General features: G+C 42.3%; 3 protein-coding genes across 7 annotated transcripts in view; 2 read left to right on the forward strand and 1 right to left on the reverse strand.

Annotated features, from left to right (window-relative positions):
* The window catches only part of LOC124259055 (small G protein signaling modulator 1-like), a 71082-nt gene extending 63710 nt beyond the window's left edge, over positions 1-7372 (forward strand). The window contains 6 exon segments of the mRNA XM_046693131.1: positions 170-294; positions 577-659; positions 1476-1585; positions 2403-2499; positions 5137-5304; positions 5468-7372. Of these exon segments, the coding sequence (XP_046549087.1) occupies positions 170-294; positions 577-659; positions 1476-1585; positions 2403-2499; positions 5137-5304; positions 5468-5556 (672 nt within the window). The 3' untranslated portion in view covers positions 5557-7372.
* Positions 1-25957, reverse strand: part of LOC124259067 (mRNA export factor GLE1-like) — a 447176-nt gene that overhangs the window by 181083 nt on the left and 240136 nt on the right. The gene's annotated exons all lie outside the window — the stretch shown is intronic.
* On the forward strand, positions 17201-23675 carry LOC124259061 (heparan-sulfate 6-O-sulfotransferase 3-B-like). The gene is made up of 2 exons (XM_046693140.1): positions 17201-17816; positions 22690-23675. Exons 1-2 carry the CDS (start codon positions 17305-17307, stop codon positions 23312-23314), a joined length of 1137 nt encoding a protein of 378 aa, XP_046549096.1. The 5' UTR covers positions 17201-17304; the 3' UTR covers positions 23315-23675.

Consider the following 25957-nt stretch of genomic DNA (forward strand, 5'->3'; position numbering starts at 1 on the left):
AGCGTAAAACCAAAACTCAGTCAGTCAGTCTTGCAATCATTATACTTCCTGGATACTGAATCAGCTTTGTCTACACAATGAGTCGGTCCTCATGTTCCAAGGAAACAAATTTGTTCATTTACACCATCCTACAATGTATGTTAATCACGTCTGTCGTCTTCCTCCCAAGCCGGAGCTGCTGGATACCGTGGCTCTCAACCTGCACCGCATCGACAAGGACGTCCAGAGATGTGACCGCAACTACTGGTACTTCACCCACGAGAACCTGGAGAAGCTGAGAAACATCATGTGCACGTACGTTGAACAATGAATAAACTGTTTGCATGAATTTGATCATGTGAGAGTGATTGAAATGTATTGGGTATTGATGTGCTCTGTGTATGATTGTCTCTGATCGTGCCTGATAGCGTGAGTGGTGGTGGTGGTGCTGCTGCTACTGTTTCATGTTCATGGTTGGCTTGGCAACGGCTCATTTGTTCAACACTGTGATCTAACTGTGATATTACAACAAACCAATTAGTGATGACAATATACTGGAACTGTGTCCAAGTGTTGATCTTCTTCCCTCGCCTGCAGGTATGTGTGGCAGCACCTGGAGGTGGGCTACGTGCAGGGCATGTGTGACCTGGTGGCGCCGCTTCTTGTCATCCTGGATGACGGTCAGTACAGAAAACAATCTGTGGCTTCAACACTAAATGTTTCACTCATAATCCTTACATCTAATGGATGAGATAAATTCAGAAGTTTAATTTGTTCTAATCGTGTTTACTTCAGAGAATAAATGCTAAATAATTCTTTTATTGAATCAATATTTTAGCCCATGACTGTTAGACTGTCCTCATTGTACCCCGCTGCAAGGCGGAACGGGGGACTATGTATTCAGCGGCATCCGTACGTCTGTACGATTCTTGTTAACTCGATATCTCATGAACAGTTGTACCCAATATGGTGACAGCCTACATTTGGGGATTACCCAGACACCAGTCGATTTAGTGACCTTGACCTTATTTTCAAGGTCACGACACTTTGACCACTTTTCAAACTCTTGTTAACGCGATACCTCATGAACTGTCTTACCCAATGTCTTCAAATTTGGTGACAGCCTACATTGAGGGATGACCCAGACACCAGTCGAATTAGTGACCTTGACCTTATTTTCAAGGTCACCACGACACTTTGACCACTTTTCAAACTTATGTATACGCGATATCTCATAAAACATTGCACCAAATGTCTTCAATTATGTTGACAGCCTACATTGGGTGATTATGTAGACGCCAGTGATTTCAAGCATCTTGTATGTGAGCAAAAAATTAAAAGTAGTAAATATGTTATGAATATTCCATTCTTTAGTGGCGGGGGACTTGGTCTTCAAACACGTGGTCTTCTTGTCAGCGCTCTTGCCACCATGCTCTGTGCTGATTGTGCAATGGTTGTCCAATGAAGACCTCATTCCATTTTGTTTTGTTTTATAGAGGCATTAACGTACAGCTGCTTCTGTGAGTTGATGAAGAGGATGTCCTCCAATTTCCCCCATGGAGGTGCGATGGACACACACTTCGCCAACATGCGCTCCCTCATACAGGTGAGATAGATGTCTCAGGTGCTAACAGCACTTTGACAGCATGCGCTCCCTCATACAGGTGAGATAGTTGTCTCAGGTACTAACAGCACTTTGACAACATGCGCTCCCTCATACAGGTGAGATAGTTGTCTCAGGTACTAACAGCGCTTTGACAGCATGCGCTCCCTCATACAGGTGAGATAGTTGTCTCAGGTACTAACAGCACTTTGACAACATGCGCTCCCTCATACAGGTGAGATAGTTGTCTCAGGTACTAACAGCACTTTGACAACATGGGTTCACTCATACAGGTGAGATAGTTGTCTCAGGTGCTAACAGCACTTTGACATCATGCACTCCCTCATACAGGGGAGATAGTTGTCTCAGGTACTAACAGCACTTTGACAACATGCGTTCCCTCATACAGGTGAGATAGTTGTCTCAGGTGCTTACAGCACTTTGCCAGCACACTTGACTATTTGGAGCGGTGTCACTGCTGAGACTCCTGGTGCTCACTAGAGGTATTCATTCCTGTGCACTATTCATTCCTGTGCTCACTAGAGGTATTCATTCCTGTGCACACTAGAGGTATTCATTCCTGTGCTCACTAGAGGTATTCATTCCTGTGCTCACTAGAGGTATTCATTCCTGTGCTCACTAGAGGTATTCATTCCTGTGCTCACTAGAGGTATTCATTCCTGTGCTCACTAGAGCAGAGAGGTATTCATTCCTTGACTCATTCCTGTGCTCACTAGAGCAGTTCTTTGATCAGTTATTAGAGCAATGTTTACATCGTAGACATGAGCCTGACTCACACCAGGTGTTTCCTATCCCCCAGATCCTGGACTCTGAGCTGTTTGAGCATATGCACCAACACGGAGACTACACACACTTCTACTTCTGCTACCGATGGTTCCTCCTCGACTTCAAGAGAGGTTTGTTCCTTTCATCATGTTTGATAAGCCTGTACTCAGCTGCACACATTACTATCCCAACCCTCGAAAGAGTACCAATCCTAGAAACAATCCCAGTCCCTCGGTATCAGGAGCAGAATGGCAATCACTGTTCAAATGGAGAATCAGAACCCGTGAAGATCAGGGTTAGAATTGGTCTTCAGCCAGCCATGCTTGTCGTAAAAGGCGACTAACGGGATTAGCAGTCAGGTTCGCTGACTTGGTTGACATGTCATCGTATCCCAGTTGTGTAGATCGATGCTCATGATGTTGATCACTGGATTGTCTGGTCCAGACTCGGTTATTTACAGACTACTGCCATATTGAAATATTGCTGAGTGCAGTGTTAAACAACAACCAAACCAAAACCACAACTGAGACAGTAATCACTGGTTTGTCAGGTCCAGACTGAACTATGTACAGGTGTCTGTGATAGAGCTGGATTGATATTGACTGCAGCTTCCCTAAACAAAAGTCACAATCTCACATGATGATTTAATACTCCCATCTGAGGAGATAGTGTCAGGTGACTGCCCAAAGTAAACAAAGAATGCATGTGTTCTTGAGGCATCTTGCTAACAGAGTTATCCTTCATTAGTTACATTCACAGTTTGAAGTTAGGTTTTGACAGAAATGCCAAGACCTCATATATTCCCTCCGTGGTTCTCGGTTTGGGTATAGATGTCTTCATTGAGGACACAGTCTGATTACATTATCCACATCCACATGATGACACTGCCTTTATTATTGACATTCAGAACTGGATGTTTAGCTTCATATTTTGAGGTACAGAAATCAAATATGCTGTTCTGATTGGCAGATTAGAAAGTTCGATCTTTTGGGAAAGGGAATCTTTTGTTCAGACATTTTAGATGTTTGAGGGTAAATGATGTGATGTGAAATGCCTGTAACACGCATTGACTATTACAGAGCAGGTGTACGAGGACGTGTTTGAGAGTAAATGATGTGATGTGAAATGCCTGTAACACGCATTGACTATTACAGAGCTGGTGTACGAGGACGTGTTTGAGGGTAAATGATGTGATGTGAAATGCCTGTAACACGCATTGACTATTACAGAGCTGGTGTACGAGGACGTGTTTGAGAGTAAATGATGTGATGTGAAATGCCTGTAACACGCATTGACTATTACAGAGCTGGTGTACGAGGACGTGTTTGAGAGTAAATGATGTGATGTGAAATGCCTGTAACACGCATTGACTATTACAGAGCAGGTGTACGAGGACGTGTTTGAGGGTAAATGATGTGATGTGAAATGCCTGTAACATGCATTGACTATTACAGAGCTGGCGTCACGAGGACATGTTTGAGGGTAAAATGATGTGATGTGAAATGCCTGTAACAAGCATTGACTATTACAGAGCAGGTGTACGAGGACGTGTTTGAGGGTAAATGATGTGATGTGAAATGCCTGTAACAAGCATTGACTATTACAGAGCTGGTGTACGAGGACATGTTTGAGGGTAAATGATGTGATGTGAAATGATGTGATGCATTGACTAATACAGAGCTGGTAACGAGGACGATGTTTGAGAGTGATGATATGATGTGAAATGCCTGTAAGCATTGTGTACAGGTAACGAGGACATGTTTGAGGGTAAATGATGTGATGTGAAATGCCTGTAACAATTGACTATTACAGAGCAGGTGTAACACGTGTTTGAGGGTAAATTGATGTGAAAGCCTGTAACACGCATTGACTATTACAGAGCTGGACGGTTTGTTTGAGGGTAAATGATGTGATGTGAAATGCCTGTAACACGCATTGACTATTACAGAGCTGGTGTACGAGGACGGTTTGAGGGTAAATGATGTGATGTGAAATGCCTGTAACACGATTGACTATTACAGAGCTGGGTAAAGGACGGTTTGAGAGTAGATGATGTGATGTGAAATGCCTGTAACACGCATTGACTGTTACAGAGCAGGTGTACGAGGACGTGTTTGAGGGTAAATGATGTGATGTGAAATGCCTGTAACACGCATTGTCTGCTACAGAGCTGGTGTACGAGGACGTGTTTGAGGGTAGATGATGTGATGTGAAATGCCTGTAACACGCATTGACTGTTACAGAGCAGGTGTACGAGGACGTGTTTGAGGGTAAATGATGTGATGTGAAATGCCTGTAACACGCATTGTCTGCTACAGAGCAGGTGTAACGAGGACGGTTTGAGGGTAAATGATGTGATGTGAAATGCCTGTAACACGCATTGTCTGCTACAGAGCTGGTGTACGAGGACGTGTTTGAGGGTAAATGATGTGATGTGAAATGCCTGTAACACGCATTGTCTGCTACAGAGCTGGTGTACGAGGACGTGTTTGAGGGTAAATGATGTGATGTGAAATGCCTGTAACACGCATTGTCTGCTACAGAGCTGGTGTACGAGGACGTGTTTGAGGGTAAATGATGTGATGTGAAATGCCTGTAACACGCATTGTCTGCTACAGAGCTGGTGTACGAGGACGTGTTTGAGGGTAGATGATGTGATGTGAAATGCCTGTAACACGCATTGACTATTACAGAGCAGGTGTACGAGGACGTGTTTGAGGGTAAATGATGTGATGTGAAATGCCTGTAACACGCATTGTCTGCTACAGAGCTGGTGTACGAGGACGTGTTTTCGGTGTGGGAGATCATCTGGGCAGCCAAACACATCAGCTCCACCCACTTTGTGTTGTTCATCGCGCTGGCACTTGTCCAGTACTACAGAGACATCATCTTGGACAACAACATGGACTTCACCGACATCATCAAGTTCTTCAATGGTGAGATTCCAAGTTCCCCAGGTTATAGATGAATGAATGATGATTGTGTGTATTCATTAATGGCAGAATGATGTAAACAAGCAAGTGTTGAAATGGTTAAAGATCACGTGGTCTGATTTTGTAAAGGGACATGATTCTTAAAACATGAATGGTTTTATTTCAGAAATGGCAGAGAGACATAATGCTAAGCAGGTGTTGAAGATATCCCGGGAGTTGGTACTGCGTCTACAGACTCTGATAGAAAACAAGTAGATCTACGTCTGTGGGCCCTCAGCTCCTTGCCAGACTACACTGCCCCAAATGGAGACCCACCAACTGTGCATACACACATCCATTCTTGTTGTAGCAACACGATCAAATGTAGAAGTGATCACTCTGACTGTGTTGAAATTGTTAACCTTAAAAGTATGTATATTGTCAAATAGACTGACCGAGCTGTTGGAGAGATGTCATCACTTCCATACAGGCGTGAGTTGTTCTGGTTTGGACAGCCGTGGCTCCAGGTGGAATCAGCTTCCCAGATGATGGGATTGGTTCAGCTCTACCTCAGATGTTAAACAGGAATGTGTTGAACTCGGTAACTGCTATCTGTTGATGGCTTGACATGTCTGGAGCAGCTGAGGAGGTTCTATTGCACCAGTTAGGGTTGTGGACTTGTCAGTCATCAACCAATGGCTTCTGACGGAATCAAAAGGGTTCGACCAGTAATGTGTGAGGTGATACCATGATACAATCTTCAGGATTTCTGTAGTACGAGAATGAACCGATTATATCCATGTAAGAGCTAAAGTTTTAATCGTATTCATTGATTCATTGACAAGTTAGGATGTGCTGGCGTGTAGAAAAAGTGAGAATGTGCTGACGTGTCAGACAAGAGAGGATGTGCTGACGTGTCGGACAAGAGAGGATGTGCTGACGTGTCGGACAAGAGAGGATGTGCTGACGTGTCGGACAAGAGAGGATGTGCTGACGTGTCGGACAAGAGAGGATGTGCTGACATGTCGGACAAGGACCTGGAGTAACCATGTAAGATTATGTGTGGCAGGACTTAGCGATATCAATCTTATCACATAGAAAAGTCTTTTGACCATAAGTGGAAATAATTCAAACATACAGTGACATTCCAATCCACTCCTTCGCTAATGGTCCTTCAGCATTGACTGGAATACCTGTGTAGGGATCTCTGAAGGATTCTGTAATCCCCCAAGGAGCTATTCAGGACATGACCATAGCATAGGCTTTATCCTCCTCCCACTGCAAGTTTACTGTTAGTATCATAGTGCATCTTTTTCTACATTGAATCATAATCAGGTGATACTTTCATGCATGTCCAAACGGGGAGATGCTTGACTGCATGACTTGACCAGGTGATGCGTTTATGCATGTCCAGGCTAGAGGTGCCTGATTGCACTACCCTGGTTCTTGAATTCATGTCCGAGCAGGGCAATACGAGGAAGGTGAATCTCTTGGGGAAGTTGACTTGGCAGTGTGACCCAGGTTTAGTCTCAGAGGAGATTTAAGCATCTGCACTAAACAGCCAGCAAGTGTATAAGTTCGACTTGTCATATAGAAGTGTGTACTTGTATGTTAGAGACGTCACTGTTTAAACTAATCATTTCTTGTTGGTAGGACTAGCAGAGTAAGAATTTGTGATAGTGAGTAGATTATTCCTGTGTCTTAATGCAAATCAATTATGCTAAATCAATTTTATGTGATGATTTAGAAAGAGCAACGAGAGGTGTGAACATTTCTGACAATGGCAATAACGTGTACTTTGATTGCCTGAAGCTCTCCTCCACCAAGTTCCCTGCAGTGTACAGGGCGGTTGTTGGCAGGGGCTGTGTGATAGTTGTGTAGTGTTGTGTAATTTGTTCCTTTACTTGTCAGATTGGTAGACATGTGCCAAAATATAATTGGATATTACCCACCCACCCCCAGTGTTCAAATGGACTCTACCAATCTATTTACCTTAATGTGCAGGGGAATCTTGCAAAGAGATTATTTCATTATCATCAAATATTGCACCATATATGTACACATGAAGAAAATATAATCGATTTTTTTATTGTTTAATTATTTTAGTTTTTTCTTTAGTATTAATCTGAGTAAACACAATTTCACGGATATCAAAGTACAGTTTTATAATGGGTTGCCTCCCTTAGGTGTATCTGGATATGCCAAAGCATAGATTGGAATCAGGATCCTTGGTGTGTCAGCAGCATGTCTTGGCTTATTGGCTGCACCAATGTGGTCAGTGTACATCATGTCCTATTCTGAGTTATCTTCCCACAATCATCACATCACACATTCTTGACGACACGGCTGAAGCCACATCAGATACACACAGTTTGTATGTTTCCAATTTGTGACCTATCCATACTTTCTGTGTACAAATATAGGGCAGTGATCAATCTGCTGGGTAGATAATGTTCAACAGCACTTAACAATGCATTCAGTTCCATCCAAAGAAACACCATTGTCACACTACCATTATCACACTACCATTATCACACTACATGTCCCCATGGTTTCAACTGAATCAGCCTATCAGAAAGTAGTGCTTGTATCACACAGTTTATGAATCAGCCTATCAGAAAGTAGTGCTTGTATCACACAGTTTATGAATCTGCCTATCAGAAAGTAGTGCTTGTATCACACAGTTTATGAATCAGCCTATCAGAAAGTAGTGCTTGTATCACACAGTTTATGAATCAGCCTATCAGAAAGTAGTGCTTGTATCACACAGTTTATGAATCAGCCTATCAGAAAGTAGTGCTTGTATCACACAGTTTATGAATCAGCCTATCAGAAAGTAGTGCTTGTATCACACAGTTTATGAATCAGCCTATCAGAAAGTAGTGCTTGTATCACACAGTTTATGAATCTGCCTATCAGAAAGTAGTGCTTGTATCACACAGTTTATGAATCAGCCTATCAGAAAGTAGTGCTTGTATCACACAGTTTATGAATCAGCCTATCAGAAAGTAGTGCTTGTATCACACAGTTTATGAATCAGCCTATCAGAAAGTAGTGCTTGTATCACACAGTTTATGAATCAGCCTTTCAGAAAGTAGTGCTTGTATCACACAGTTTATGAATCAGCCTTTCAGAAACTAGTGCTTGTATCACACAGTTTATGAATCAGCCTATCAGAAAGTAGTGCTTGTATCACACAGTTTATGAATCAGCCTATCAGAAAGTAGTGCTTGTATCACACAGTTTATGAATCAGCCTATCAGAAAGTAGTGCTTGTATCACACACAGTTTACATCAGCAACAGCTCATTCACATGCAACAGCTCATTCACATGGCGTAATTCAGAGTGTAGCCGCCTCTTCTGTTTCAGGATAATGTGGGTTAATATACTTGTGGTTTTCTGTGGTAGCTGTTGAGTACATGTGATTCACAAACATGATATTGCGATGTGTCTCATTCATCAGTCTCGGTGGTGTCCACACAAGACGGAATATTGTTGAGTTATCGTTTCACACAGTATTGTCTCAAGGTCACAGAGGATCATACATTGTACATATATTGTATTGTATTGTATACGGTGAGATCTACAACACATTATTATAAAGAGTATGTTGCAGCATCCTTTCGTTTCATTGGTTTTCCAGTGCACTGCGCCTACTGTAGGCTTAACCCAGCTCTCCACTAACATCATTAGCATAAACAACACACAGGACTCTACAGTGTTGTTCTCAAGGCTTGTTAACTGTCTCATTGCCTAGTTTTTTATATTATCATATAAGTTGAAAAAAAATGGCACCTTGTAATTCATACTATTGACATGGAACAAACTGTCTTGTGTTTTCACGGAAACACTGTCAGCACCAGATGTGATGTAATAACATGTGACTGAGGTCATGTGACCGAGCTGACCATATCCCGCCGACCTTCCTCATGTGTCCAGTGAACAAAGCCAGTCCGTGTTGTGTACAGAAATGTATTGTTTCACGAACAATGTCGTCACCACGTTTGGTTATCTCTTTCCAACCAGTTTGCATTTAACTGAACTTGAAATGTTGACTGTTGATTCCACGCATACATTCCTATATCTAATATGGATTATTTATCTTTGTTTAATTGTTTTTGTTTTATTATACATCTGTTTCTTATCTATGTATACATTTATTTATACACTGAGTTTCAATCCCAACATGTATGGTTTGGGAATATTGTGATGTTCTTGTCAGTTTAATTTTAAAATCAAAACATTATTTGTGATTGAATGTCAAATGTTCTCTTAAACCCCAAGTCACCTTTTGCAAACTTAGACAAAATATGCAGTGCTATGTTCTTTACAACTAGTTTTGTCTAGTACCTTCACAACTCTGTGTTATATACAAGCTATTATGTGTTGTAGATAGATCAATGGCCAATATATTTTACTTCCAGAATGAATACATATATATTTTGAACCCTAGATGTAAATAGATGTGATATATGAAATTATGCTACAAGTTGATTGTACAGGCTAGAATGGTGAACACAATCATGTATTTATTTGTAAGAAACTGCCCCGAGGTGCACTGATGGTAGTGTGTTGTGGGGTAGATACTGGGGCAGAAGTAGTAAGTGTTAGAGTCAACTTGGTTTTGTGTTCATGTGAAGCACTAGAAGGTGTGAAAATGGTACTGAAAGTTCAATTCACTCTTATTCAGTTCCTTGGTAGTATTTTTAAAGACGTACACAAATACAGTCTAAATCATTGTCATGAAAACGGAGTAAAAGTTTAGTAAGTCACTCTGAATACTCTAGTACATGATAGCAGTAATTCTGTTTTGCTAAAACGATTCTATGAAATCTTTCTAACAGGCGTCATCTTATCAAAAACGTCTCTCTTTTCTAAAACATTTAATTTGATGTAAGTTTTCTGAAATGGAGTTTTTAGGCATTATGAGGATTCCTAAAGGTTTGTTCTTTTGTGTTGGTTGATAGAATCAGAAAGTAACCACTGTGCATTGTTTGATTTCTGGGTATTACTGAGTATTTGATACGCGGCAGTTTCTTTTGGAAAACATTCTGTAAGCCAGAGGCTTCAAATGTTCAAATTTCGGAGCCAAACATTCCTTAAACCGACATACAATCATTCTGAAGTGGATATTCCTGAGACACACATACAATCCTTCTGGAGTGAATATTCCTGAGACACATACAATCCTTCTGTAAACATGAAAATGGAAAGCTCTACAGTCTAATTACCTGTGGAACGGAGAGATGTAGAACTTAAGACTCAACACTTTTTATGCCTTAGGCTTATAAGTTGATTTTAATTGGTGAAGGTAAACGAATATTGTTAGAACAGAAACCGTGAGGGTTGTTTCCTGGTTGCAGCGTATATTTAAGCTATGTTTAGGAACACAGCATATCCCTGCACCTTGAGGCAGCACACTGGTGCACAAGAACTGCATGTCTGTGGCATTCAGTGGCAGTGGGTAGCGGTTGTACAGGTGTCAGCTTACCATGCTAGTGACCAGGTTTGGTTTCCTCGCTGCGTACAATGTGTGAGGGACAATTCTGACGATGTGATGTGGCGTGTTCCAACCGTCTCTCTCACTCGGTTATGGTAGGGCAAGTCCTCAGTAACATCAATATTACAGCTCAGTAATAGTTGTTCTTTTTTAGCTCAGTAATAGTTCTTCTTAGATCAAGCATCATGATCTGGTTCCATATTCGTCTGACCAGCAGTTTTCGACTTCTACAAACAGTAGAAGTAAAGGCCACGTTGGTATATCTTCAGTTATTTCTAGGGGCCGACTCTATGCTGGTTGTCAAGACAACCACAAGGACCAGATGATGATGGCGATGTCATCTATAATATTGTATATTTAATTACCCTCAAATGTATGGATAAATCTCGCAGAGAATAGTTTCTTGGTTAATCTCACTTGTCGAAGTTCTCTGTAAGATCTTGTTTTTGTTTGGTGAGAACAAGTGTTTCAAGGTCCTGTATTACAATGGCAAGCTGTTCGTTTAGCCCAACTATCACTGACTTTGGTGGCATTTGTTTGCCGGACACTCAATGCAGGTGTCCCATGAGGTCGTCCCCTGCTCTTTGTAAGTTGAAGAAGTAGATAATGTCCTCAGATTGATGCGGCCAACTGCTGTCAAAACACCTCAAGGGTGCAGGGTGATGCTCATGGTATCAAACACCAGTTGGCCTGGGTGTGATTTCCCAATAGCTTTGAGAAATGACTGCAGTGTTCCTTCCAGTAGCTTCAAATCAGAAACAATAGTTTTAAACGGAATCCAGAAATGAAAATGAAACCGTAAATGATTTATGTAATTTGAAAATGCAGGTACACATACTCAGTTGACCCATGAAGTAAGATTATGGTTGTCCCTAGTCTGGAAGATATAACTATATTATTTCCCTATGAGTGCTGTGATATATATTGCTATAACGCCACGGGTTGTCCGGTATGGAGGCGGGACAAGACAATGCTAGTGCCGATGGCCTACTGACATCGTTGAACATTGTATGTGATGTACTTAAGCACCAGCAGAGAAGTGTACACCATGTACTGTGTCATGTGTGACATTGTTGTGTTCATTTGTTGTTTTGTTGATTTGTGAAATATGTCAATAAATATATAAGTGAGATTTTGTGTGTTATGTTTGTACTGAACTGTTCTGGAAGAGGGCAACAAGACTATTTGGAGGGATCTGATATCTTCATGCTGACAGTCCTGCCAGCGGTGTTGTCTGTTGTGTTGAATCCTCGAATGTCACTGTTGGGGTATCGCTGCCATATTTTGCTCATGTTGGCATTGCACACCATATCCACGTGCATTTATGTCTGCTGTTGTAGAAGCTTCCAGGGTACTCTTCAATCCCAAACATCTGAATACAGACCACTGTTGACTCTGAACAAAACTGCACACATACACAATAGCAATTAGAAAGTAGTGAAATGTAATATATGTTACTGTTTTAGTAAAGTACGCATTCTCGTAACAGTGAAGAAGGGGATTCCTATCCTGGAGTCGAACCCTCACTTAATCGCCACCACACATAGTCAGTGATCTAACCCACTCAGCCACAGTGTCTTCCACAAAACGGAATGCTGACATCTGGTACTCAAACTTATTGACCCCTATGAAACATGTCGGTCTGTAATGAATGACCTTAATGACGAGACAAGCCCCATGGGAAAGGTTATGCACTGAGCAAAAGCGCGTTCATGCTGTTGGCGTTCCGCAGGTAATTTCTGAGTGTGGCTGTAGTCACGAAGTGGGTCTGTCTTGCTGTAATCGGAGAAACATCACTTTCAGCTGTGTGGTGAAACGCTGTCGACCACCTGCATGTCTCTGTGTAGCTGACCCAAAGGTACACCGACTGCCTGCACGCTGATCACATTCAGCTGACTCTAAACACATGCAACCAGTTTGAAGCATGTGTATGGATCTGTCTATTTCCTAGGTCGGCAAACGACGCCTTTGACACTGAGAGACATTGTGCATTGATGAGTCAGTCCTGGTAAATATTGTGCTTTCTGATAGTGATTTCGTCACGATACGTCCAAGCAGGTGTTCAACCATCCATGTACATCTTGGCCATGACTACATGCCTTTGTTCGTTCATCGTGAAAGTCCAGAAGATAATACCCCATCATTGCGTTCCGGAATTCGCTTGTCTTCCTGTCCATCCAAACAGGTGACAGCGGTATGTGCCACTACAACGCTCAAATCTCCATGTGGGTATAGTTCTTATATACTGAGCAGCAAAAGAAATGTCAGTTTGGAATTTTCCTTCGCAGAAACGGATAACTCATTCAATGTTTTGATTGTATAGTTTTGACAACATCTCAAACTTTACCTGAGCAAAGACTTTCCTTCCCAAACTCAGAATGCAACCCAGGAAATGGTCTCAAAAACGCAACCTGATCTCGGAGATGGTACGGTGTTCTCCATGTTTTTCATGCAACCCATGATGCACTGTTCACAAGGACCAGCCCTATAAAATGCACCCCCATACCTGGTTGAAACATTCCCATTACAGCGTCAGCAGAATGCCTCGACTCACGACAGCTGAGAGGAACCAGGCGCTAGGAAAACTTGGAGCTGGCCACACTGCACAAGCCGTTGCCAATTACTTCCTCGTCAACGTTCGGACCATCTACAGGCTGCAGCACACGTTTCCGGGCCACCAACACCACAGATGATCGCCCCCGTACTGGCAGACCAAGGGTGACCACAAGACGACAAGACCGCCATGTTGTGTGACATCATGTACAGAATCCCTTCATGCAGGCTTCCTAAACAGCACGCCAGACACTGGGAACACATGGAAGACCAATCAGTACTGATACAGTACGCCAACGTCTTAACAGCTGGAACCTCCATTGCCGTAGATCTTACCGTGGACCTAAACTCACCCCTTGCATCGGCGTGAACGTCTACAGTTTGCCCTACAACACCAAAACTGGCGATACAGGCAATGGAGAACTGTTCTGTTCACAGATGAGAGTCGGTACTGCGTATCAACTGCAGATGGGAGAACAAGAATATGGCGACGACGTGACCAGTGTTACTCAGACCAATGTGTTATGGAAAGAGACTGCTGGGGAGGTGCAAGCATCACGGTATGGGGTGGAATAGGCCTGAACCAGAGAGTGGGTCCTGTGGTGTTCCAGAACCTTGGTCCAGGGAGAGGAGGCGGCATCACAGCGGTCTGCTACATCGACTAAGCTCTCAGACCCCACGTCATACCACATTTCGCACGTCACCGGAACATTTTCCAGCATGATAACGCCCGGGCCCATACTGCCAGAGCAACACGGGACTTCCTACAGCAGAACGGTGTCAACATTATGCAGTGGCCAGCCCTTAGTCCTGATTTAAACCCAATTGAACATCTTTGGGATGAAATTCAGAGGAGACTACATAATGTCATACCAATGCCGAACACAGCTGATTTATTGCGCCAGGCCTTTCTAAGAGCGTGGTTCCAGGTGCAAATGGCCTTCATCAATCGATTGGTGCACTCCATGCATAGACGCTGTGCTGCAGTTATTGCCGCTTGTGGTGGTCACACTAGATACTGAAGTCAAGAATCTGAATGGACTGCAAACGTTCACGTAATGTCTTAAAATTGTGCTGAGTTATTCGTTAATGTGTCATGATGTTGTACACAAAAAATGTTTTCGATCCGCTTATAATGTCCATTTCTGTAATGATTTGATTACAGTGCCTATCTAATTTTGAATTCGTACTGACTCTTTTTGGCTGCTGAGTCTACTTGTTTCGTCTGTCGTACTGATGCAACGTACTGTTTAAACAGGCTGACAACGTGGCTGCACAGCACCACAAAGCCCTTATCTCTGTCAGCGAATACCAACTTATCCACATCGTCCTTTATGGTAAATGTTTCAACCCAAAAATAATTACTTGTATTATGAAACCGTGGCTCTAGTGATCTGTACACTCGTTTGATAAAGTTCACAGTCGGCGTCTAAGCACAGAGATACAAAACAGACACAAATATCAGCAAACGTTATCTGCCGAATCCACTGATGTTCATTAGCATGGGTTGTAGGTTGGCTGTCTCGCATTGTGCTGATATAGCGCTGTTACAAAAGTGTCACTGATTCTATAATCGCGATAATATTAACTACAATGGCAGAACACACATACCCCAGGCAGAACAAGTGACGTTATGTAATAATAATATAAATAATGTGTGTATTAATATCGCTCAAAGCGTTACAATATGAAAAACATGCAAATGATTAAAAACTGTTTTCAGTACATAACGTTGCTGAAGAATTAGGTTAGACTTTGTAGTATTTTCTAAAGAAGAAGGTGTTTATATAACATCTGAAAGGTCCAACAGAGGGAGAAAGTCTTAGCTCAAGTGTCAGTTGGTTTCAGAGTTTGGGAGCTCCATATATGTGTCACCGCTGGCTGGTCCTGTACTCCCTCACCACAAGGAACCCTATTTTTGCAATATGTCTTGCTCTGATATAAAAAGTTTATTTATATATGCTCTTCATACACTATGCCTTGTCGCGTTTTTTACGTATGGGTAAATTAGCAAGTGTCTAATTGATTATACAATGTCGTTTAGAAAGTGGTCAAATGTAGTATATGCTATATTTGGGATTCCATTGTCTTAGTGAAGCAGAGATTATAGTACTTTCGTTGAATTGAGTCCCATGCGGGATTCGAACCCACACCCTTAGAGCCAGGCGCCCGCATGGGTCTCAATCCAGTAAAAGTACTAGAAACTGTACTTCACTAAGAAAGTGGAATCCCAAATGTAGCATAATCTCCTGCATATGCTATAAGTGTCAAATTGATCGATTTTAGGGTACACATCTCCAAGTGATATACATGTATTTTCATCATCATACCTCAGTGCTCAGCAGCAGTGCAGCTTGTGTCCCTTGTTATACTGCAGTCCCAGCTTAGCGTGTAATAATGGCTCAGACCGATTAAACGACCTGGCAACCTCCCAAAACCCCTACATCCCAAACCCCCTACAGCCCATAACCCTTAAAGCCTATAACCCCTACAGCTTTTAACAACAAAGTTCATGGTCCAGTGCACTGCCTATCTCCTGCCTGTTACCTATTTCATACAATGGACCAGCCCAAACACTTAGCAATTGAGAGAATGATTTTAATGAGCAATAACCCAACTAAGAGTTTGAGAAAATGGTTTTAATGGATGATAACAAAATTATTTTTACAAAATTTCAATAATATTGAGGTTTAATTAACTTCATTAAATATTATAATGTCATAACATATTAAATGTTTTTTATGTTTGATTTTTTACTTATTATCTTTCAACCTCAAGCAAATTGGTTTTGCTATGTTCCAGCCTCACGATCCCCATTTTGATGACTTTTTATCTTTTACCTTTCACCTTTGAGTCAAACTACCCTCATGTGTGGAGCAATGTGTCGCGTGTGTTGTGGCTGTAATTCCGATACCATTCTGTTACAGTGACGTACCACCACAGACCCACATCTCCAAACCACCACAGACTCACATCAACATACCACCACAGACCCACATCTCCATACCACTACAGACTCACATCTCCATACCACCACATCTCCATACCACCACAGACTCACATCAACATACCACCACAGACCCACATCTCCATGCCACCACAGACTCACATCTCCATACCACCACAGACTCACATCTCCATACCACCACAGACACACATCTCCATACCACCACAGACCCACATCAACATACCACCACAGACCCACATCTCCATACCACCACAGACTCCATACCACCACAGACTCACATCTCCATACCACAGACTCACATCTCCATACCACCACAGACTCACATCAACATACCACCACAGACCCACATCAACATACCACCACAGACCCACATCTCCATACCACCACAGACTCACATCTCCATGCCACCACAGACTCACATCTCCATACCACCACAGACTCACATCTCCATACCACCACAGACACACATCTCCATACCACCACAGACTCACATCTCCATACCACCACGGACTCAAATCAACATACCACCACAGACTCACATCTCCATACCACCACAGACTCACATCAACATACCACCACAGACTCACATCCACAGACCCTCATTTCTATACCACAACTGCATCTTTCAAGCTTCCATCAAATCTCCCGCGACAGTTCAGTATATTTATTTAATATCTTTCAGTTATGGAGTTCCTGTCAGTTCTCGTAGGTGTGAATATGTTACTACGATCTGACACACTGTAGTGAAAGGTTCTCGATACCATGTTTCAGTGTGGCAGGTGACTGTGGTATCATGTTCGCTATTGTTCACACTTCCGTGTTTACGCTTCACAAACCAGATAATCTGGGGGTGTATTTTCAAATTTCAATGTTTTTTCATTTGGAAGTTTGCGTTTCATCCTCCTGGTCGTAAGTGTATGCTTCCTGACGAATCTTGGAACGCCAGCCCAGTTCTTTGGTTTCACAGAAAGGTTTACTGTGTGATTGGGAAGATCTTTTCAAATGTTAAACGTAATGTTAAAAAGAGTTTTGTTCTTAGTTGTGGCGGTATTCGTCATTACTGTTTGGTTAACGTGTCATGTTTTTAGCAAAACACGTGTAAAACCTGTCAGTTTTCTGAAAACAAGCACTTCTGCCTTTAAGGTGATTTATCCCACAGACGACGATGCTTGTAACAGGGGACTATCATCGGAGCACTTTTCACGTAAAGACATTATCCATAGCTACAACGTTAGCTCCAACGGAAGTGACGTCATTGTCTTTGTGAGAATTCAGAAGACTGGAAGTACGACATTTGCAAGGCATATGACAGATGATCTAGACGTCACACCGTGGTGCCGATGTGACGGTGAAGTTAAAACTAAATGTGCGTGTTATCAAGCGTGGAAATCGAATGTTTTGTTTAAACAAGAGATGTATGAGCATCCATGTCACGTCCACGCCGACTGGACCCATCTACATGCCTGTGTTGAAAACGCCATGAACAGACGTAGTGGTCGGAAGATCAAACGAAGGTAAGATGTGATTTATTCATCAATAAATAAATAATAAACAGACTCAGAACATTTACTGTTAACCAGACACTTTCTGTGCTGTGGCCTTCGTGTCTACAAGAGCGTGTGGTTTACCCTGTTATTAGCTCTGATAATGATTCTTGGTTTGTTAATAACACACCCTTGTGTTTCAAGCCGAAAACATTACTCAAAATCTTAATCACCTCTGGCTTTCCCATACAGCAGACACGCCACCACAAAACTTAAGGACTAAGTCACTAACTCTATACTACAGTCTGTGATCGTCTACCAGCATCATTGGGTGCAGACACGCCACCACAAAACTAAAGGACTAAGTCACTAACTCTATACTACAGTCTGTGATCGTCTACCAGCATCATTGGGTGCAGACACGCCACCACAAAACTAAAGGACTAAGTCACTAACTCTATACTACAGTCTGTGATCGTCTACCAGCATCATTGGGTGCAGAAACGCCACCACAAAACTAAAGGACTAAGTCACTAACTCTATAACAGTCTGATCGTCTAGCATCATTGGGTGCAACGCCACCACAAAACTAAAGGTGACTAACTCTATACTACAGTCTGTGATCGTCTACCAGCATCATTGGGTGCAGACACGCCACCACAAAACTAAAGGACTAAGTCACTAACTCTATACTACAGTCTGTGATCGTCTACCAGCATCATTGGGTGCAGAAACGCCACCACAAAACTAAAGGACTAAGTCACTAACTCTATACTACAGTCTGTGATCGTCTACCAGCATCATTGGGTGAAGACACGCCACCACAAAACTAAAGGACTAAGTCACTAACTCTATACTACAGTCTGTGATCGTCTACCAGCATCATTGGGTGCAGACACGCCACCACAAAACTAAAGGACTAAGTCACTAACTCTATACTACAGTCTGTGATCGTCTACCAGCATCATTGGGTGCAGACACGCCACCACAAAACTAAAGGACTAAGTCACTAACTCTATACTACAGTCTGTGATCGTCTACCAGCATCATTGGGTGCAGACACGCCACCACAAAACTTAAGGATTTAGTCACTAACTCTATACTACAGTCTGTGATCGTCTACCAGCATCATTGGGTGAAGACACGCCACCACAAAACTAAAGGACTAAGTCACTAACTCTATACTACAGTCTGTGATCGTCTACCAGCATCATTGGGTGCAGACACGCCACCACAAAACTAAAGGATTTAAGTCACTAACTCTAAACTACAATCTGTGATCGTCTACCAGCATCATTGGGTGCAGACACGCCACCACAAAACTAAAGGACTAAGTCACTAACTCTATACTACAGTCTGTGATCGTCTACCAGCATCATTGGGTGCAGACACGCCACCACAAAACTAAAGGACTAAGTCACTAACTCTATACTACAGTCTGTGATCGTCTACCAGCATCATTGGGTGCAGACACGCCACCACAAAACTTAAGGATTTAGTCACTAACTCTATACTACAGTCTGTGATCGTCTACCAGCATCATTGGGTGCAGACACGCCACCACAAAACTAAAGGACTAAGTCACTAACTCTATACTACAGTCTGTGATCGTCTACCAGCATCATTGGGTGAAGACACGCCACCACAAAACTAAAGGACTAAGTCACTAACTCTATACTACAGTCTGTGATCGTCTACCAGCATCATTGGGTGAAGACACGCCACCACAAAACTTAAGGATTTAGTCACTAACTCTATACTACAGTCTGTGATCGTCTACCAGCATCATTGGGTGAAGACACGCCACCACAAAACTTAAGGATTTAGTCACTAACTCTATACTACAGTCTGTGATCGTCTACCAGCATCATTGGGTGCAGACACGCCACCACAAAACTTAAGGATTTAGTCACTAACTCTATACTACAGTCTGTGATCGTCTACCAGCATCATTGGGTGAAGACACGCCACCACAAAACTTAAGGATTTAGTCACTAACTCTATACTACAGTCTGTGATCGTCTACCAGCATCATTGGGTGAAGACACGCCACCACAAAACTTAAGGATTTAGTCACTAACTCTATACTACAGTCTGTGATCGTGTACCAGCATCATTGGGTGAAGACACGCCACCACAAAACTTAAGGATTTAGTCACTAACTCTATACTACAGTCTGTGATCGTGTACCAGCATCATTGGGTGAAGACACGCCACCACAAAACTTAAGGATTTAGTCACTAACTCTATACTACAAGTCTGTGATCGTCTACCAGCATCATTGGGTGAAGACACGCCACCACAAAACTTAAGGATTTAGTCACTAACTCTATACTACAATCTGTGATCGTCTACCAGCATCATTGGGTGAAGACACGCCACCACAAAACTTAAGGATTTAGTCACTAACTCTATACTACAATCTGTGATCGTGTACCAGCATCATTGGGTGAAGACACGCCACCACAAAACTTAAGGATTTAGTCACTAACTCTATACTACAGTCTGTGATCGTGTACCAGCATCATTGGGTGAAGACACGCCACCACAAAACTTAAGGATTTAGTCACTAACTCTATACTACAGTCTGTGATCGTCTACCAGCATCATTGGGTGAAGACACGCCACCACAAAACTTAAGGATTTAGTCACTAACTCTATACTACAGTCTGTGATCGTCTACCAGCATCATTGGGTGAAGACACGCCACCACAAAACTTAAGGATTTAGTCACTAACTCTATACTACAATCTGTGATCGTCTACCAGCATCATTGGGTGCAGACACGCCACCACAAAACTTAAGGATTTAGTCACTAACTCTATACTACAGTCTGTGATCGTCTACCAGCATCATTGGGTGAAGACACGCCACCACAAAACTTAAGGATTTAGTCACTAACTCTATACTACAGTCTGTGATCGTCTACCAGCATCATTGGGTGCGGGTACATGGGTGTTAGAAGGGTCGTCTACCAGCATCATTGGGTGCGGGTACATGGGTGTTAGAAGGATCGTCTACCAGCATCATTGGGTGCGGGTACATGGGTGTTAGAAGGGTCGACTCCTGGTTACTGTGCTCACGTGTCACGTTGAAAATCCGAGTTTGGGTTTCTTCATGAGTACAAATGGATGATTCCTTTCTCTGATAGCTGCGAATTAGCGGGTGGTTAGTGATAGCAGAATAACCCCTCACTCACTCACCCACACATACTCACTCACCCATGCTCAATATTTTTATTAATGATATTAATTTTTAGGATCCATCACCAAACATGCTCAAAGCACGACACGATATATGCAGGATATACACGATATATGCAGGATATACACCTATTCACCATTATTCACCACTATTCACCACTACGGTGGAAACATACACAGTAAGGCCATCAGTAGAGGCGGAGGGGTAGCCTAGCAGTAAAGCGTTCGCTCGTCTCGCCGTAGACCCGGGTTCGATTCCCATTATGGGTACATTATGTGAGGTCCATTTCTGGTGTCCCCGCCGTGATATTGCTGCAATATTGCTAAAAAGCGGCGTAAAAACTATATTCACCCACTCACTCACTCATCGGAAGAGAACAGTAGGTCAAGGCTGACTAGTCATCATTGTTCGTTCTGAGGGGGCATGTCAACCGGCCGTCAGTCACATGTTTAAGATATGAAGAAAAGAGTATGAGCACAGATTAGAAGCAACTGAAACTTATTGAATCATGTATGTGTGCAGGTAGTTGACTCCAGAACTAGCCCCTGCTGTTACTGAATGAACCGTTTCAGTGGTTAGGCATACATACATTGCTCGGTATATAACTCCGCCATGGAGGCTGGTCCTGTTGACTGTACTGTACAGAGTAAAGAATCTTCAACTGGATGTGGGATGGCGGAGGGTGGAGTCATGGTTTGACGACGTGACGTATGTCACCTTGGATTTCATAAGACCATGCCGCTGGAGTATTTCGATTTATATATTCCTTTAGAAAGTATTAAGATTATACAAAAGGCTGGTGCTGAGCACAGGCCCTCGTTTCTTTGCGAGGATTAATGATTAAAAAAATATTGTTTTTGAGATGACCCCCGACTCGGAGGCCGGACACTTCGGTGCACCACAACCGACTGCTTTGCCGATCGCTACGCTACCATCGCATGCAATCGATTAAAATTTAATGTAAACATAATCATGGATGATTGGCCTATCGAGCACCACTCATGACACCTACCAATTGACCCCCAACTAAACGATCTTGACAAAATTGGCTGACGATATATCCGCACAAAACGGGTGTGTGGTCGAAGCAAGCCCTCTGGTTGGTTGATGTTTGTTAAAGAGACATTTACAAATGATGCTTTCTTTTGAGCAGCCATTGCTGGAAAAAAATCGTACATTTCTTTCAAGTCAAGCAGTCGATGAAAGTAAAAATGCCCGAGAATGTATACAGAATGTGCAGATTTAGCAGCGTCATCTAAATTTTTTGTATATAAGTTATAAAATCTTTAATCCTCGCAAAGACACCAGGGCCTGTGGTGCTGAGTGCTGCAATCTTAGGCGTCAGTGCATCAAGCACTATATAGTATTATTGATGATAAGACGTACAGAGTTTCGTCCCTTTATCCATCTGGCGAGACAAATAGAGTTACGTCCCTTAGTTCACTCTTGCTCGAGTGACTGCCTCCTGTCTCGAGCGACGTGCGTTGTGTACGGTCGTGAAAGAAGTCGTTTGAGAAGACTTAGTGGCGAGGGAAGGACTTTAGGCATTAGTCCATGTGTTCGGCTAGTGACCAGTGAGCACCACACACAGACAGTCGCACTGCCACGTCCGTCTTGTCACCAGTTTAGGGCCAGTGATGTGCTTTACAAATATAAATGTTATATTCGTATTTGTTTTACTGTGTTTTCTTAATTGCAGACACCTGTATGTTACCATGCTGAGGCATCCGTTGCCACGTTACCTAAGCGAATGGAATCACGTTTCAAGGGGTGCCACTTGGATTGTCCCTCTTCTGTGTAATGGTCGTTCCCCGACGACCGAGGAGCTCCCTAGGTGTTTCGATGTTGACTGGAAAAACGTGACCCTGCATGAGTTTATGGACTGTAAATCAAATTTGGCCGTAAACAGACAGACCCGGATGTTGGCAAACCTGAGCATTGTGGACTGCTACAACACTTCCGCTTCCGGTTGGACTTATGACGAAAGACAGTACCGCATGCTGACAAGCGCAAAAGAAAATCTTAAGAATATGGCGTACTTTGGTTTAACCGAATATCAGGAACTGTCACAAATTCTTTTCGAGAATACGTTTAATTTAAGATTTACTGCTAAATTTAAGACAAAGCATACCTCATCTACATTCAGTCTTACTGAGAACGATCGCAACAAAATCTTCTACATGAGCAGATTTGATGTAATGCTTTACGATTATGCCAAGGATATATTTTTTCAAAGGTTGAAATATCTTGCCGCGACATCGTCACAGCCACGTCTGAGCAGTCTACTTAGGGAACTTAGTAATTCAGGTGGTCCGGCTCGCTAATGTGCAGGTCTTTGTACCTTGATGGCCTTTATCACTGCTGGCAATCACTGGATTGTCTGGATCAAAATCCAAATTTAAAATTTAGACTAAGCAAATTGAATTACAACGCCCCTGTCTAGTTAGCATTTAACTTCATTTTGTTGTTATTTTCACAGGCGATGTTTGTCATTATTTCCTAATTACATCATCGACAGATGAAAATTCATACAAAAGATGTGTTTTTTTCTTGCATGTCCAATTTACAAAAGACACATTCTTATCATGACCAGACTCCAAGTCCTGTGCTGTAACTTAAAGGAATAGTCTCTGGAAACCTGCTTGGAAACAGGATGGTGCAGTAGGAATTAATCAATCAATTGAAATAAAGCAATATAACTTATAACGTATTATTGTATATAGTATAAGGTGTCCCATTATGATTTGAGGATTATAGCATGTAATATTTGCATCATGTACTTATACATTTAAGTATTGGCATATTATAAAACCTTTGAAAGACGGCTGTCTGCCTGTGCATGAAAGTGTATTTATAATAATATAGAATATATATATTATCTTTCATGCAGAGACAGACAGTCGTCTTTTACAGGTTATGAAAGTGCCAATTGTGATAAATCATAACTTTTAGAACCATTCTGCCTCAGACACATAGTCTCAACACGTAGTCTCAACGAGACTCATTCAACCCAGATGAATGGCTACCAAAATGCTAAATCCCTTCGTGACTTAACCTAAGTGATGGGTAGGCTCACAAACAGGCAGTTGAGTCTGACACAAAACATCGCTGGAACTGGCCACCTCGATGAGGTAATTAAAAGTATGATTTATCTTACCTTCACATAAAACACTTTAATTTCATTGGTCATTGAGGCGTTAACAAGTTTCCGTGTAACCCTTCCGTATTACCCTCGAGAGAAGTATACAACTTATAATATATACGTCTATCTGCCCCTTGTGTACGTGTCGTGGTACCTGTGAAGGTTATTCACATGGCACCGACACTATCACCAGGAGTAATTATTATCTTTCATCTTTGTTACTCACCCTTGTAAATCTGGACTATGACATCAATCAGCTGTTGGAGGAAATGATGGACAACATCGACAGTGTTCCCAAATATTTATTTCACAAGTCAAAAACGTACACACACATAGTACAGACACCAGATATGCTGGGAATTAAACTTTGCCCACAAAAGGCATGAGTACAATAATGAAATGTTTAATGAATATACGAACAAATAACATCTGCATAGAATCACCAACTCAACGATAAACGAAGCTATGAATTCAGACATGCTACAGGTGAGCGGAGGTCCAGCTCATCCTCCGAGCGTCAACTCTGAACGGCAGATCCTGTTCGTAAACGCTATTAGCAAATTGTCTTGTGACTGCCGAAATTTGTTTGTTCCCCCTATCGACACAACCGGTCGGAATATCAGACTAGAAGAAATAAAACAATATCCATGATTGCACACAGAACCCAAATAGCAATATAAAGTGCAAATAAATTAGACATCAGAAAAAAAACAATTGGCTAAATTCTCACACCGTGAAATACGTCTCTCCACTAAGAACGATATTATAGCCAACTTACAGGCACTGGTGTCCCTTGTTTAAAGTGTAGGTGTATTGGCCGATACAAATACACGATTTACGGTCTAGCGTATGTCTGTCATACACTTTACACTTTTACCCCGTGTGTCATCAGATCAGTACAAACACCCTGTTTTTACCTCACTCATACCAGCTTGTCAAAATACAAGAATCTGTATCGAAACGTTGCATTATCCGAATAACTAAGTTATTTATCCATAAAGTTTGTCCGTATCTGATTCACCAACTTCTAAACATGTCACTCAAAGAAGTTCCCCGTATGTAATGTTCTGATGTCGGCTTCCGGCGGAAGTGAGCGCTATCTCTACAGACCACATAAAACAAGCACAGTACATGTGTACTAAACAATCAGGCGATATACTGGTACAAAATACGGACTAAGGTGCCCATAGAATATTCCACAAACATCACAAATTTGACAGTTTACTCGTCGTTCAGATGGTAATTCACATGGATGAACTTCACTATTCCTTTGTTAATACTGCAGACTTAACGTTTCTATCTATCCTAATCAATGTGTATTTAACTCGCTCCCCCATGTTATTGCAGTCCTAATGAATACAGTCCGTGGCACTGTACAAATACTTCCTCACACTTGCCTCTCAGTCCAAATTCTGTTTTTCACTTGCTTCATAAAACCTACAGGGCCCAGATCGATGCTCATGCTGTTGATCACAGGATTGTCTGGTCTAGACACGATTATTCACAGACAGCCGCCATATAGCTGGAATATTGCTGAGTGTGGCGTAAACTAAACTCACTCACTCATTGACCTAATAGCGCCACCTCGGTGTAGAAGTGTACCTTGTCATAACATGCCTGGGTGTACAGTGTATCAACATGCCTGGGTGTAGGAGTGTACCTTGTCTTAACATGCCTGGGTGTAGGAGTGTACCTTGTCTTAACATGCCTTGGTGTAGGAGCGTACCTTGTCTTAACATGCCTCGGTGTAGGAGTGTACCTTGTCTTAACATGCCTGGGTGTAGGAGTGTACCTTGTCTTGACATGCCTGGGTGTAGGAGCGTAC

The sequence above is a fragment of the Haliotis rubra genome, unplaced genomic scaffold (assembly GCF_003918875.1).
Source record: "Haliotis rubra isolate DU_JTF1 unplaced genomic scaffold, ASM391887v1 Scf709, whole genome shotgun sequence".
NCBI lineage: Eukaryota > Metazoa > Mollusca > Gastropoda > Lepetellida > Haliotidae > Haliotis > Haliotis rubra.

Excerpts from the sequence above, each read along its gene's own strand:
- LOC124259061 (XM_046693140.1), top strand. The coding sequence starts at position 17,305 with ATGTTAAACGTAATGTTAAAAAGAGTTTTGTTCTTAGTTGTGGCGGTA. Across the intron at positions 17,817-22,689 it reads GGTCGGAAGATCAAACGAAG|ACACCTGTATGTTACCATGC; the intron begins GTAAGATGTGAT and ends TCTTAATTGCAG.